At 45.4% G+C, this 12,643-nt stretch overlaps 1 protein-coding gene across 1 annotated transcript in view; it reads right to left on the bottom strand.

Moving 5' to 3' along the window:
• LOC131882773 (transcription factor hamlet-like) overlaps positions 1–12,643 on the bottom strand; it is a 17,331-nt gene that overhangs the window by 3,694 nt on the left and 994 nt on the right. The window contains exon 3 of the mRNA XM_059230030.1: positions 17–151. Within this exon, the coding sequence (XP_059086013.1) occupies positions 17–151 (135 nt within the window). The remainder of the gene's footprint in view (positions 1–16; positions 152–12,643) is intronic.

Genomic DNA, 12,643 nt, shown 5'->3' with positions numbered 1-12,643 from the left:
GTTCGAATTCATGTACCTGACCCTCGACCATGGTATAAGTGATGTTTTGTTGCTCAGGATTGTCCTCTGGAACGCATTGGACATGTTTGAGCCAGGAGCCGTATTCAGAAGCATCTAGGAATCCCCGGATTCCTGCGGATGGCACCAAAACCTATAACAAATGAAGGAGAGTGATGATGATCACCATGAATGCCGACAAAAATCTTCATCAATTGGAGGGATAGTGATTGAGACATGATTATGGGCCGACTTTCCAGCTCAACGACTGTACCATGTCGTCCCATACGAGTGCGAGGCAGTCAGCAGCCGGTGTTGAGCTCGGCTCCAAGATAGATTCGTTTCACTGTCAGTTAGAAGCGCATTCTTTGCTTTTGTTGGTTTTTCCTCCCCACGACCCTGTTCATTGGCGCTCCTCGGAGACAGCCGTACTGTAAAGGTAGGCGAGGTACAGGAGGACGATTTCAGTTTTTTTGACACCCCACCCAGAACATCTCTCTCTCTCTCCCTCTCTCTCACTCTTTTGTCAAAGAAGGAAGACTTACTTCATGGTTTGAAATTGCTACCGAAACCAACCAGCGACGTCATTCACAACCACGGTGACGATCATCAGACTCGACTCCGAACATCACAAGCAGGAATGGGAAAAAAGGAAGAGAAAGAGGAAGGTGACAGAGCAAAGTAGGCGGATGGTGGTGGTGGTTGCTTGGCATTGCCGTGGTTCAAGAGAACCAGAACCTGCAGCAGCAATACACCAGTAGCAGTGTCAGCTTGGTTTTCGCCGACGTCGATGTCAACACGACCGAACTGAGAACATGGAATAGCACCCATTAGGAAGCTCAAAAGTTATAGGGACATCAAAAGGCGGTCACCAAACAGAAAGACGTCGTCAAAGAAAGGCGGAGAAGAACCCCAATTGAGTTTGTTGTTAGTGCTTTTTTGTCAATGAGAGTGGAGACATCTCTATAGAGATGGGAGCAGCTTTAGGCAATGGCAGTGGGCACCCATAAAGCTCGTTAAAGAGACCAACAATTTTCCACGGACGAAAAACGGAGAAAAGAAGAAAAATATATCGTTATTTTTCCCTAACCAATAGCCAAACCTGACTTGACAGACAAATTCTGAGGGACAGAGAATACTAGCTAGAGATCAAGGCAATCATGAGTAGATGAGTTGGAAGTGAAGGAGGACTGCTTCTCTTTGACGGCTTGCCAATGTACACACATATCTTGTTCAAATCTAGCATGCACACAGCAGGGACGAAGCTGGCCTAGAAAAAGTAGGACAGGAGGTGTGATCCAGAACGGAATTCACACCTGGCCATCAAACCTCGTCAACAATTGATGGGATCTTGGCCATGAGATCTTCGAGCACTGATTTTGTCATGATTGTTGCTTGAGCCACCAAAATCTCCTGACTCATGAAAAAGCACGATTTATGGCCCATCCTTATGGTTTGGGCCATCCCCGATGATCACCCTCTTTGACACTCAGTCACCAAAGAGAGATCCCTAAAGCGTTCACCCATCCATCCATCCATCTATCCATCCATTCGTCTATCCACCCATCCATCCATCCGTGGTAGAATCCTTCAACGACATCTCAATGAGTGTGAAGTGGATGGAGAGAGAGTTTTTCGTCTACCAAGTTCGGTGTCTATGTACAGTGCTCTATGTTCGCAGCACAAACTTTAGAGTTCAATACGACACATATACTGTATGTACGTACCGTGCGTCCGGCTTATTTCACTATGTACAGTGCAACGCACTGTAGGTATAGATAGCCCAGGCACATTCAAATGTCATCCATTTGACAGGTCCTTTTGGAATATTTCTCCTTGGTTGAGAGCCGTTCTGAGAACCAACCACCGCTATCCCCTTGAATCCATCTAGGATGGTGATGAATTATTGATGCTACTTGCTCTCTTATGAAAAGTCCCGCTCTTGACGTACCAACTACATACGGCTACTCGCTTTAGGGTCTATTCGTGGGTCTAATAGTAGTCCTCGGCATCGTCATATCATCAGAATCATCATCATCACTTCAACACTTTTAGATTAGAGCAAAGTATTTTTGAGCTGCTTGCTGCCACGATGCTCAGTGGGTCACTAGTTTTTTGCGCTCCCATTAGAAGCATCTTTAGGTGGCGCTCTTTCTATTTTCTTTCTGGGTTCATCCACTGTACACACTAGATGTACCCGCGGAACGAACAGTACTTGTCTTGGTCTGGCTTTTGGAGATCTGAGATCGAGAGCCAGAGAGCGTGAATAAAGCTTTTTGAATGAGCATCTTTCTTTCGGTCGAGAGGACGTCGTGAAAAGATTCCAAACATTCAACAGCTCTACTACCATCAGCTTATCAAGAGTGAAGACCAATAATGGCCAGATCATCATGATGGGTTCTGAGAGTAAACCCGACTCAATACACATTTACTTTGATGGTTTTCATCATCAGTACATTGCACATAAGTGTATATGAATTGTCAAACTCAAAACCACAGCCTTATTTGAGTTCAGGACTACTCGGTCCGAAGGGACAATCATGTCATCTATTCTTTGACCCGGGGACAGTGACACAGTGGCGATGCGTCGGAAGCCCCATCTTTGAGGCCACAATGAGCTTCTAAATTGATTGTGTTCTGTGTGAACAGGGAGCGAACCGTTTTTTGTCCTCTGAGCTCTTCATCGTCACCCTCAAATCTAGCCAACCATCTAGCCTATCAGCCACCCAGCCAATCATCACCAGCTTACCAAAACGGCTACATGAGTTGGGTCAAAATGCCAATAGATCGTTCTAGCACGGCACTTTGGTAAAAAGTTAGCCATGCATCTTTATGAAATCTCACCAAAAACTTAACCAATTTAGATTTTGGTCATAAGTAGCAACGTTCAAGGTAGATGTTGGACAATCAAGCAATAATATACTTTGCCAAAATTTCTATCAGTGTCATTCCAATACAGATCGAGGTACGCAGTAGCTGCCTCGAAGTAGTCGGTCGGCTTTAAGTGGTGTATAAACGTAAGCCCGCTAAACTGTCCCCTCAATAATCTCCATCATTCGGCTCGAGATGATAGGATTCTCGCCGGATAGTGGGGATCCTTGTTGTATGTATTGAGGATGAAGGCGATGATGGTGTGGTCGAGCATTGGGGAGCATGAACAACAAGATCATCCATCCATCGACACCTCGACAATTCAATTCAATACCATCCTCATCCCCAGCTCGATTTTTGGTTCTTATATGGATACCACAATCATCCCTGTCCAACCAAACAACTTCATTGTCACCTCACCAATGCGCCAACAGAAACATCAACCTTGAACCATCCCTCTTCTTCACACGCACTCACACACCCCGTGATGGTAGAAATGGCCGAGGTGTTGGGATAGATGATGATGATGATGTTGGAAGAGTCGGTGGTGGCCACCATGTTTTGTTCACGCTTGGGATTAATCTATTTGTTGGTATCACTCCAAAGAAAGCGTTCTCGCCAACCAAGGTTGACCAGGGCGATCTTGTCACTTTCATTCTCGCCCCATCATGTCAATCAAAACGAAGAGACCCTTAGGCTTTTGTCAAGAGCCCTTGGGAAAGGGAAGAAAAGGGAAAATGTCCCCCCACCCCCCACCCTTACCCCCACCCAAACCTAACGGAGATACGAAAACGGTACTTTAGCCGGTGTAAGGATACCAGATGGACGCGTACGCAGTTGGTTAACGTGAATCGTTTCGACCCCTGTCTTCTCGTTCCTCTCCTTCGTCTCCCACTCTTCGGCGATTCCCATGAGGTTTGCCTAATAACCAAGAACGGCTTTTTGTTCACACGAATGTTGTCCAGGTTGGACCATAAACCTTTGTGCGATTGTGACACTCGGGGGTGTCGACAACGGGTGCATGTGCTTTGACTCTGCAGAGAGTATGCACGTACTTTTCTATGTACCTACTGACGGTGCTCGGACCCAGAAAGAGAAAGAGAAAGAGAAAGAGATAGAGACATGCGCAGAGAGAGGGAAAGAATCGATACCCTACTGGCCCTCCTATTCGAGATTTATGAAGCAAAGCAACTCCCATGTCCATTTACTATGCATACACAATAAATTCGAGGAACAACAAAGCTCATATGCACGTGCATCAGCAAAATAATGCCACTATCGCCCTTGGTCAATGCTATTCGAACAAGTTGGCGCAATTCCTAGATATTTGTCATAACTCATAAACCACAGCATAAATACGTAGATCAAAATCTCGTTTTTCCTTCCCTTTCTCGTGGCTTTTTTTCTGAACTATTTTGGTGACGACGAGTCCGATCGAGGTCCTTTGTCGCGTTTGGCTTGGTTCGTTGTGCTCAAAGCAATGATATTTGTAATGTATGAATTGCCTGGGCATAGGTAGACAGCGACAAGCATTTGCTGACTCAGGTTTAAATGCAACCCGATCTCCTTACCCTATAGAACAAAGAAGGCACTAGTCACTGGCAGTTGGACTATTCTTTAATGATTCCTGACAATAATAAGATCATTCCAAGCTAATCGGTGGAGTACACCCCTCGTTCACAATCTCTCTCCCCTGAGCTTCATGGTGATAAAATTTAATTTCAGTGACTCCAAAGTTAGTCACCGCGTTTGCTGCTTGCTTGGGTCATGATGATGATGGTGGTGTTGATGATGATGAGAAAGAAGCATATTAAATTGAAACAGGTATAATAGTAGACGAAAACAAAGAGCAAGAGAGGTAGGGAGGGAAAGAGCAAGAGGATTGGTAACGCGCGCTTTAAATGTACCCAGCAAATCAGAGCCGCCCAATTTGAGTCAGGCATTACGGACCCTCATTAAAGGGCCAGCCTCAATAACAAATGCGTGACTCGTTTCTCCATTGATCTCATACAGTTTGGATTTTCCGAAATCAGGAACAATCAAAACGAAGACTGCCTTAGGTGTGCCTTTGAGAATGGAAGAGGTGGGTGGGATCCTTACCGCGAAGATAGCAACGATTTTGTGTCTCTTTGGCATTTTCGGGATATACAGGCTGTATCATCGCCAAAAGAAGCAATAGGCGATCTCTAACTTGTTTTACTAATCATCATCATCATCATCCTGCTCAGGCAAAAGCAGAAGGGAAGAGGCTATTTCATTTTGTGAGTGCGATCAAATTTCCAGCCGTCAGCAATCAGCTCAAGCCAGCACCAAACGCTCTTCGTAGGCCAGGGATAAGAATTTTAGTCGGGTTTGAGTTGAACTCAGCTCGAAGATGATTTATTTAATTCCTTGTGGACTAGTTTTCATCTCTCGCTGGCAAAATCTCATTGCATTGAATTGCATGACAAAAGCGAAGATATTTCCACAAGTATGACCAGAACAACGTTCTCAATGTTGTCAGTCAGTTTCGCTAGTGAAGTACGATGAAGCCTTTGAATATTCCATTCAAATGAACAGAGTGAGTGAGTTAGTTTTAGCTGGCGACTCACGTGAATAGAAACCTTCGGGAAACCTTTGGGGCTCAAGGGAAAACCATATGACGTTAGTGAGGAGCTGCATACGTACGCATGTATGTGGTGGATGTGGAACATCAAAGGTCTCCTTCTGGCTCCGTTGGTGGGCTCGCCATGAGCCATGAACCCGTCAACTTTTGTCCCCTTCCCCCTTCTTTTCTATCATCTTTCAACGTGGAACAACTTTCAGCTCTTGTTGGGTGGATCGAATTCTCCCAGGGAACATGGATGTTATTCTTGCGTTTGGGTGGCTGTCTTTTTTCGCCCATATACAAGTTAATTGAAATGACGAGCACAATCTGATCTAATGCTATGAACGGTATGCTATTACCATACACATTGGTTGATCTCCAAAACATTTCGATTGGAACAAAATTAAGGAACTTCTAAGACGTTGAATCTGGTACATTTCTTTACTATTTCCCCTATCCTCTACACCATTATACAACCAACATGCATGAAAGCATGCCCAACTCAGGTGGTAAAATGATGGTGGCTTCCTTCCTTTCCCTTTCCTTCTCTTCCCCTCCAAGGTGCTCCAAAAGTTTTCGTTCCTTTTCCATTGATGAAGCCTTTGGAACACGTCAACGATCAACACAAGAGAATGGATGGAGAGAATGAAAGAAAGAGCCAGAGGACTTTTCCACTTTGATGTCTTCTTGTTCCTTTGCGTCGTTGACGACGTCCGCCATTATAGATTACAAAGGGAAACCTATCCATTGTCTCACGACCTACGAGATAATAACTCCCAAAGTTCTTCTCATTGTGTCCCGTTGGGTTGACGTCCCTATTGGTAAAAGCTCGAGATACCCATTTTCCCAAGTCAGAGAAGAGAGATTTAGAGAGTGCAGTGGTGAGAAGCCACGAGAATCAAAGGAGCATTATTAATTCCCGGAAAAACGAGAAAATTGAATTCGTGATAAATCGTGGTAAAGGATCCGCCTCTTTTCGCTTCCCAACTTATAACACACTTGCTCACACATGTACTGTATAGTACGGCCGAGGGGTCCACTGTATGATGTATTCCATCACCCGTCCAGCGCCTCATGTTCTGGATATCTCAATCCATCAACGGTGCAACCAAGACCAACCGACAGAGTATCTGGCCATCTCCATTTCTGCTCTATAAGATTGGAAAGTAATCGGTCGGACTTGACTTGAGCCAAGTCGAGCTAAGCCAAGCTCAGCCAGTACCCGGCAAAACGGACACTCACAAATCATAACTCATATTTCCCTGACAAATTCCGGACTCGTGACCACAAGCGACCCTGGACCAAAGTTCGACTCCCTCGTTTCCCCCTTCCCCCCTTTCCATTTTGCCCAAAGATCTCATTCCTTTTAAACAGGTCGACCGAAAGTGCAGGAGCAGAAGCAGCAGCCTTGGGCTATTAATGGATGCGACAAGCGCAATAATAATACAACAACACAACTAGATTATCGGCAGAAGCTCACAATAAAAAATGGGTCGAGAGAGGAAAAATGGGTGAGGAAAAGTGGAAAAGGAGGAGGAGACGGCGGAAAGGACAAAGATGATGAAGAAGACGACGTCGACGAGAACGAAAACGGCTATTATGGCACACTCACATACATAAGCGAGAGCACAGTGTTGGGAACGGCTCTTGCCTTTGACCTCTCCCCAAATAGAGCTATTAACCGATTTTTGAAATATGAGCCAACGAACTCGCGACGTACGTAGATATACGCGTACACTACGTGGATAGTGATGGCCATGTACGTAGTAGGAACGTGGGTGAGATGGATCCGACTACTCAATCCTCAAAGAAAACAAGGTGAGCCGCTAGACGTGACACCTCCCACTATACGCAGGGTACTATTGGAGTAGAACAAAGTTGGAATTGAGGTAGCGCTAGTTGGTGGGTCATAAACCATGCATCCTCATTGTATCATTCGCCTTGAATCATCAGGTCAACTTATATTAGACACGCATAAACGACATCATTAGGAGATTGATGGAAAAAAGAGAAACAGAAAGATAAATATCCAGACAAAGTGAGTATTGTCCTGAACTACATCCATATCCATTCGGTAAATGTAGGGCTCATCTGTGCGTGTTGGAGACTCATCCAAGTTACTCGGAAGCTTAACACCGAGGGCGAACGAGGATTCAAGTCCATTTTGTGTGTTCCAGATCTGCGGGGGGTCCATTCAGCATCGGTGGTGGTTTATGCTACCACAACCAATTCCCCTACCACCCAGCTCGCTAGCCAACCCCCACATCACTACCAACTAGATACTTTTAGTAAATGTCAGCACATCAGCTCTCCTTAACGTACGCACCAACGAGGCCACCCTAACGAAAACACACCTAGCCCATTGTGAGCCAAGTGAAGCGATGTCAGGGTCTCATGAGGATTATGGAAAAGGTGTTTTGCAAAAACTACCACTAGGATCGTGCACGCCTCCCTCCCGACGAATTAGACCATCTCGGCTGTGCTAAAGCTATGGTATGGATCGGTGAGTGGGAGTGAAGGAAGTCACTAAGAAGGAAGACTCGACCATTACTGATGCGAACAGGGTAGTCCCAAGTTATTCAACCATATGTATTTGCAAATATGTTAATGAAGTTGTGATGTAACTTCATGATGTAACTAAAATGATGTAAGGCCTTCAAAAGCGCCCATGAATGAGAGGTGCTTTTCGAAAGCAGAGTGAGCGTTAATAACAGGTGAACCTATTTACATGAAACTTGGTTTGAGTATTTCCAGATCTCTTTTCTTCAAATAGTATTAGCCGTGCATCATATTTGTTGATTGAGCTCAAGGTAATTTCTTGTTAAGCATGCATGGGATGCTAAATTGAGGCAACCCTGTACACTGCATGTACATGAGGCACAGACTATCTCACTAAAAGGAAAATGGAACTGAACGTAGACATGGACGGATGGATCAGGAAAAGAGCCTCTTGGTCGAAGTGGTCACCCACCCACTGCGAGAAACGGAATAGGATCGCGTGCGAAGGGCAACTTCACATGCCCTGCTGTACTACCATTCCAACGACAAGAACTTCATGCTTGCTTCGCCGAGTAGTAGTCTTGTCTCGTGAACAAAGTGTTGTTCCCGATGCGGAAACTTTCTCCGGCAGACTCACTTCACCTGCAAATTTTCCTTCGACTTCGAGTACCCGTGCAGGCGAGCACCACTAGTTGGCTTTATCGAGGACATAAAGTTTTGATTCTCGAGAAGAACACATCACCCGGTGGCAAGTTACGAGCTCGCTTCGTTCACACTTTCAAGAAGCCCGACAGAGGCTCAAAGCCAGTTCGTCAGCCACCCTTTTCTCATCATTCATTCCGTCAAGGGAAAATGACGGAATGGGTTAGTTAGCATTACTGGCCTGTCAAGAGATTGTCAAGTCATCTTAATTACTCATCGACTTATCAAAACCGACAACCTTCACTTGGTTCACCTTCTCCTGGCACTCAGATTGATGGTGGGAGAATTGGATCTGACTTGACAACCACCACAAACACACCTCCATTCCTGTTTAACCATGAATAACAGGGATGTCTTGTTTGAACTTGAATTATTTGCAACATCATTGATACACATGACCTGCTGAATTTCTCAAATTGAACGACAATCAAAGCTCATGCCTTTACCGGTCAGCGCATATGTTTGTATTTTCATAGCATTTTGGGTCAGACTCCTGTTGATGTAGAAAAATATGTTGGTCCCTATTTGCTCGCTCAAGACGACTCTCAACTCATCCATCTAACGGTGCTTGAGACCGTGGGGATTTAGTTGCAACATTTATCTTCCGTTCCTCAGGGAGATTAGCTTAAGAAGCAAAAGAACTACGCTTCCATATGACAGAGACTTGCTCGAGCCTTTCAGTCACTGGAAGGTGCTTGCTGGGTGGGTGGGCACTACCAAGTGAATCGGCAGAAGCTCATGAGAAAATAGGAACAATTATGATGGAGATCAATAAAACGAGAGTGTGCAAAGGGAGCAAGACTTAAGAGCCTGGATGAGGTCGACGCCAATCAAAGTCCAGGCATTCTCATCGAGTTTCTCACATCAATACCCCATAGAAAAGAAACGGTGACTAGTCTCTTCTTTGAAGTCAGACACAACCGACAATGCGATTTGAACCTGAGTCAGTCCAAGGCCACCAAGTTTTATCATTGACAGACATTAACAGATTTGAAACGAATATGTGCAAAGTGAAACTGGGCTACTTAAGCGCTACTAAATGAACCGTTGTATTAGCATTTATTCAATTCGGAATTACCAAAAAAAAGTGAAAATATATACTCAGATGAAAATTATTGGCATGTAGTAATAACCTCCAGACAACTCCAACTTTTGCAATTTTTTAGCTCAAGCCAACTAAGAGCGCACTTTTTTCTCGAGGCGTTTGATTCTCGTCTAGCTGAATAGAGGTTTGAGCAAGAAATAAGTCATGGACTAGTCGAGTTCTGGCTGCCACTTCTGTCACTACAGCTAGAAGTTATATTGCTTGATCCTCCTTGTGCCCCTCTTGGCCGACAGAGGTAGTAGTAGCAAAAGTTCTTGCAGCATTAGTAGTACCTTGCAGAGTGTTGTTGACTCGTGAAGGGACTCGTCGAATGTTGTTGCTTACTTGGGAGTTGGGACTGACTGATCCCCCTGAATGTGGAGGAGTAAAAGAGCACAATGCTGAGTAAACACATCTCAGCCTAATAATGAATACGTTGAATGGAAGAAAGAGCTCAATGCTTGCTTGGTCGTCTAGTTGTATGCTCTCTCTGTTCTGGAAGGCATATCACCACCATTTTCAGCCAGCTAGGCAGCCCGCCGTTCGACCGACCGACCGACCGACCGACCGACCGACCGACCGTTCTTTCGTCTCTCTATGTTCGAGTATGTACAGTAGTACAAAGCATGCAAGTGAAAAAGACTTCACATTCGAATATTGAGGGTTACCCAGGGGGCTCCTTCCAGCCACGGCAATTTACGCACAAGTCTTTTGAAGGTTCTTTTCCAAAGCTCAGAGCAAGTAACTAATAGCCAGAGCAATCAGTAAGCAGCCACAGTGCTGCACTTCGTATGTGCAATATTATACACCGTCATAGAAGGAGGAGTAGCGGAGAAGGGAGGGATGAACGTCCGTCCTCTTCTTTTCTAAACCTAATAGAGACATCAAATCTGGCTTTGGGTATTCACTCACTCACTCACTCACTCAGTCACTCGCTCGCTCCCTCCACCCATCCATCTAGCCAGCCAACTATAACAGCCAGCTATTAGAGCTGGGAAGGATCTATTAATGTAATGCTATGGTCACATATATATATGACTCGACGTGTGAACGTGAAATAGAGCGATGACACGCCTACTGTCCATATTATGTATGGGTGTTCAGATACACGGTTCTTCCATTCAGCTATATTAGTGAATGAGGGAGGGAGAGAGAGAGAGAGAGAGAGAGAGAAGCTGGGCTGGTAGACGCTGGTCCCTTCAATTTGGGATGACATGAGTTATGATTTTTTAACCCCTGGATTCTGCCGTCGGGATTTATTAGGAATCAAGTTCAGGGGATGAGATGGACGGACTGATGAACTGCTCGAAATCCACGATAACAGACCGAAGCTGAACGACAAAGTTCCTGTGTCCAGATCGTTTTAGACATTTTACCTAGCTTTTTTTTTAAATTTGAATTCATTTTGATACGAAAAAGAGTGTCCAGGAGCACATCGGGTTGGTTTCAATCAATATTGCCTCTCGGTCTAGCCAGCTCAGTGAATGTGAAATTGAGTAACGAATTTCATTAATGCTTTGTGACAGTTACACAACGCGCACGATATTCGGTTTGTCAGATTCCAGGCTTCAAGGTAGTTAGTGGTGTGATTGTGATGATTGCCATCGCTTCTCTCTGAGCATGGTCCCCTTGGCGGCTTCAGGGATCCAGGACAATCTCGCAAGCGATAAAATATTGTCACATTCTCTTGTGTCCTCTTTCCTGGCCGAATTGATTGTCATCAATGAACGTGGTTTATCACCTCGACCGCAAAAATTCTAACAGCCACCAGTCTGATTTGGTCCCGACAATCATCCGTTCTTCCATTTTGAAAGGGGGGATGCTTGTTTAATCTTCCGATCATTGACACAAAAGCCGCTTGGATTGAAAGTGATTCAATTGTGGTCGACGATCTCTTCATTTGTTAGGGAAACCCAACCGATTTGGCCGGGCTCACAGTGCCCCCAAGTTAGAAGACCTCTCCGTTGCGTTGGCTCTTTCATCTTGGTTGCCCTTTACCGCTCGCTCGTTCCCGCTCACGAGATGGCAAGATGGACCGAAAGATGCTCCTCAATCGCCGGCAAGACGACCAGATCTCTGCTGCTCCTCCTCAGCGCCATCAGTGAATGGGCTCATCTCTTGGCGATAAGGATGACGCCACTTTCGTGTGCGTCGACATTGGCGGCGTTGCATTCGTCTAAGGAGTCGCCATCGAGCAGATCTCTTCATTTCATTCAAGGATGGAAGTCACCATGAGATTTTACAGCTCGATTGCCAGCTTTTGATGGCTGGTTTCGAGCTGTGTCACTTATGCACCGACTCCCTCGTTTCGGTGGCATATGCTCAAGGTTTGGTTGGCACTATTAAGGCGCTCTCATAGCGTTTGCGGACAGTTTCAAAATAATTCGGGAGGAAAAAAGAAAAGAAGAGATTTGAAATGTGTCTGTACTGACACCCGCCCATGCATGCATGTCCTCAACTCCGTGGTAGGTTCTACAAATGACACCCAGCAGAAACCACCAAAGAGCATAATCGTCTGACGAACGCAAGACTCATTGAGTCAGTGAGAGAACGAGAGAGAGAGAGTAGGGACAAAGACGAAAAGACGAGGTTGTAAGCCACGATGATGGTTGGTGGACGAGTCGAGAATATTATCCTTTGACTTTCAACGCCTCACTCTTATCAAGGCAGCAGATGGGACCCCAAATACTACCCCACACGCACATCGCATCGTACATATGGGCTAGGCACCGACTCAGTCCCGGTCGTTGTGCTTGGATCAACTTAACCATCCAGTGGACACACCAGAGATCTCGTTCAAACAGCTCAATTGCATTCGCACTATTCACTCGGGGGAAGAGCGTTGGACTCGTTCCATGGTATATCATGATAGCGTGATAAATGTATTCATTCATCCCCCCCCC

This window comes from Tigriopus californicus, chromosome 6, assembly GCF_007210705.1.
Source record: "Tigriopus californicus strain San Diego chromosome 6, Tcal_SD_v2.1, whole genome shotgun sequence".
NCBI classification, from domain to species: domain Eukaryota; kingdom Metazoa; phylum Arthropoda; class Copepoda; order Harpacticoida; family Harpacticidae; genus Tigriopus; species Tigriopus californicus.
This window is presented reverse-complemented; position numbering and strand designations above follow the sequence as displayed.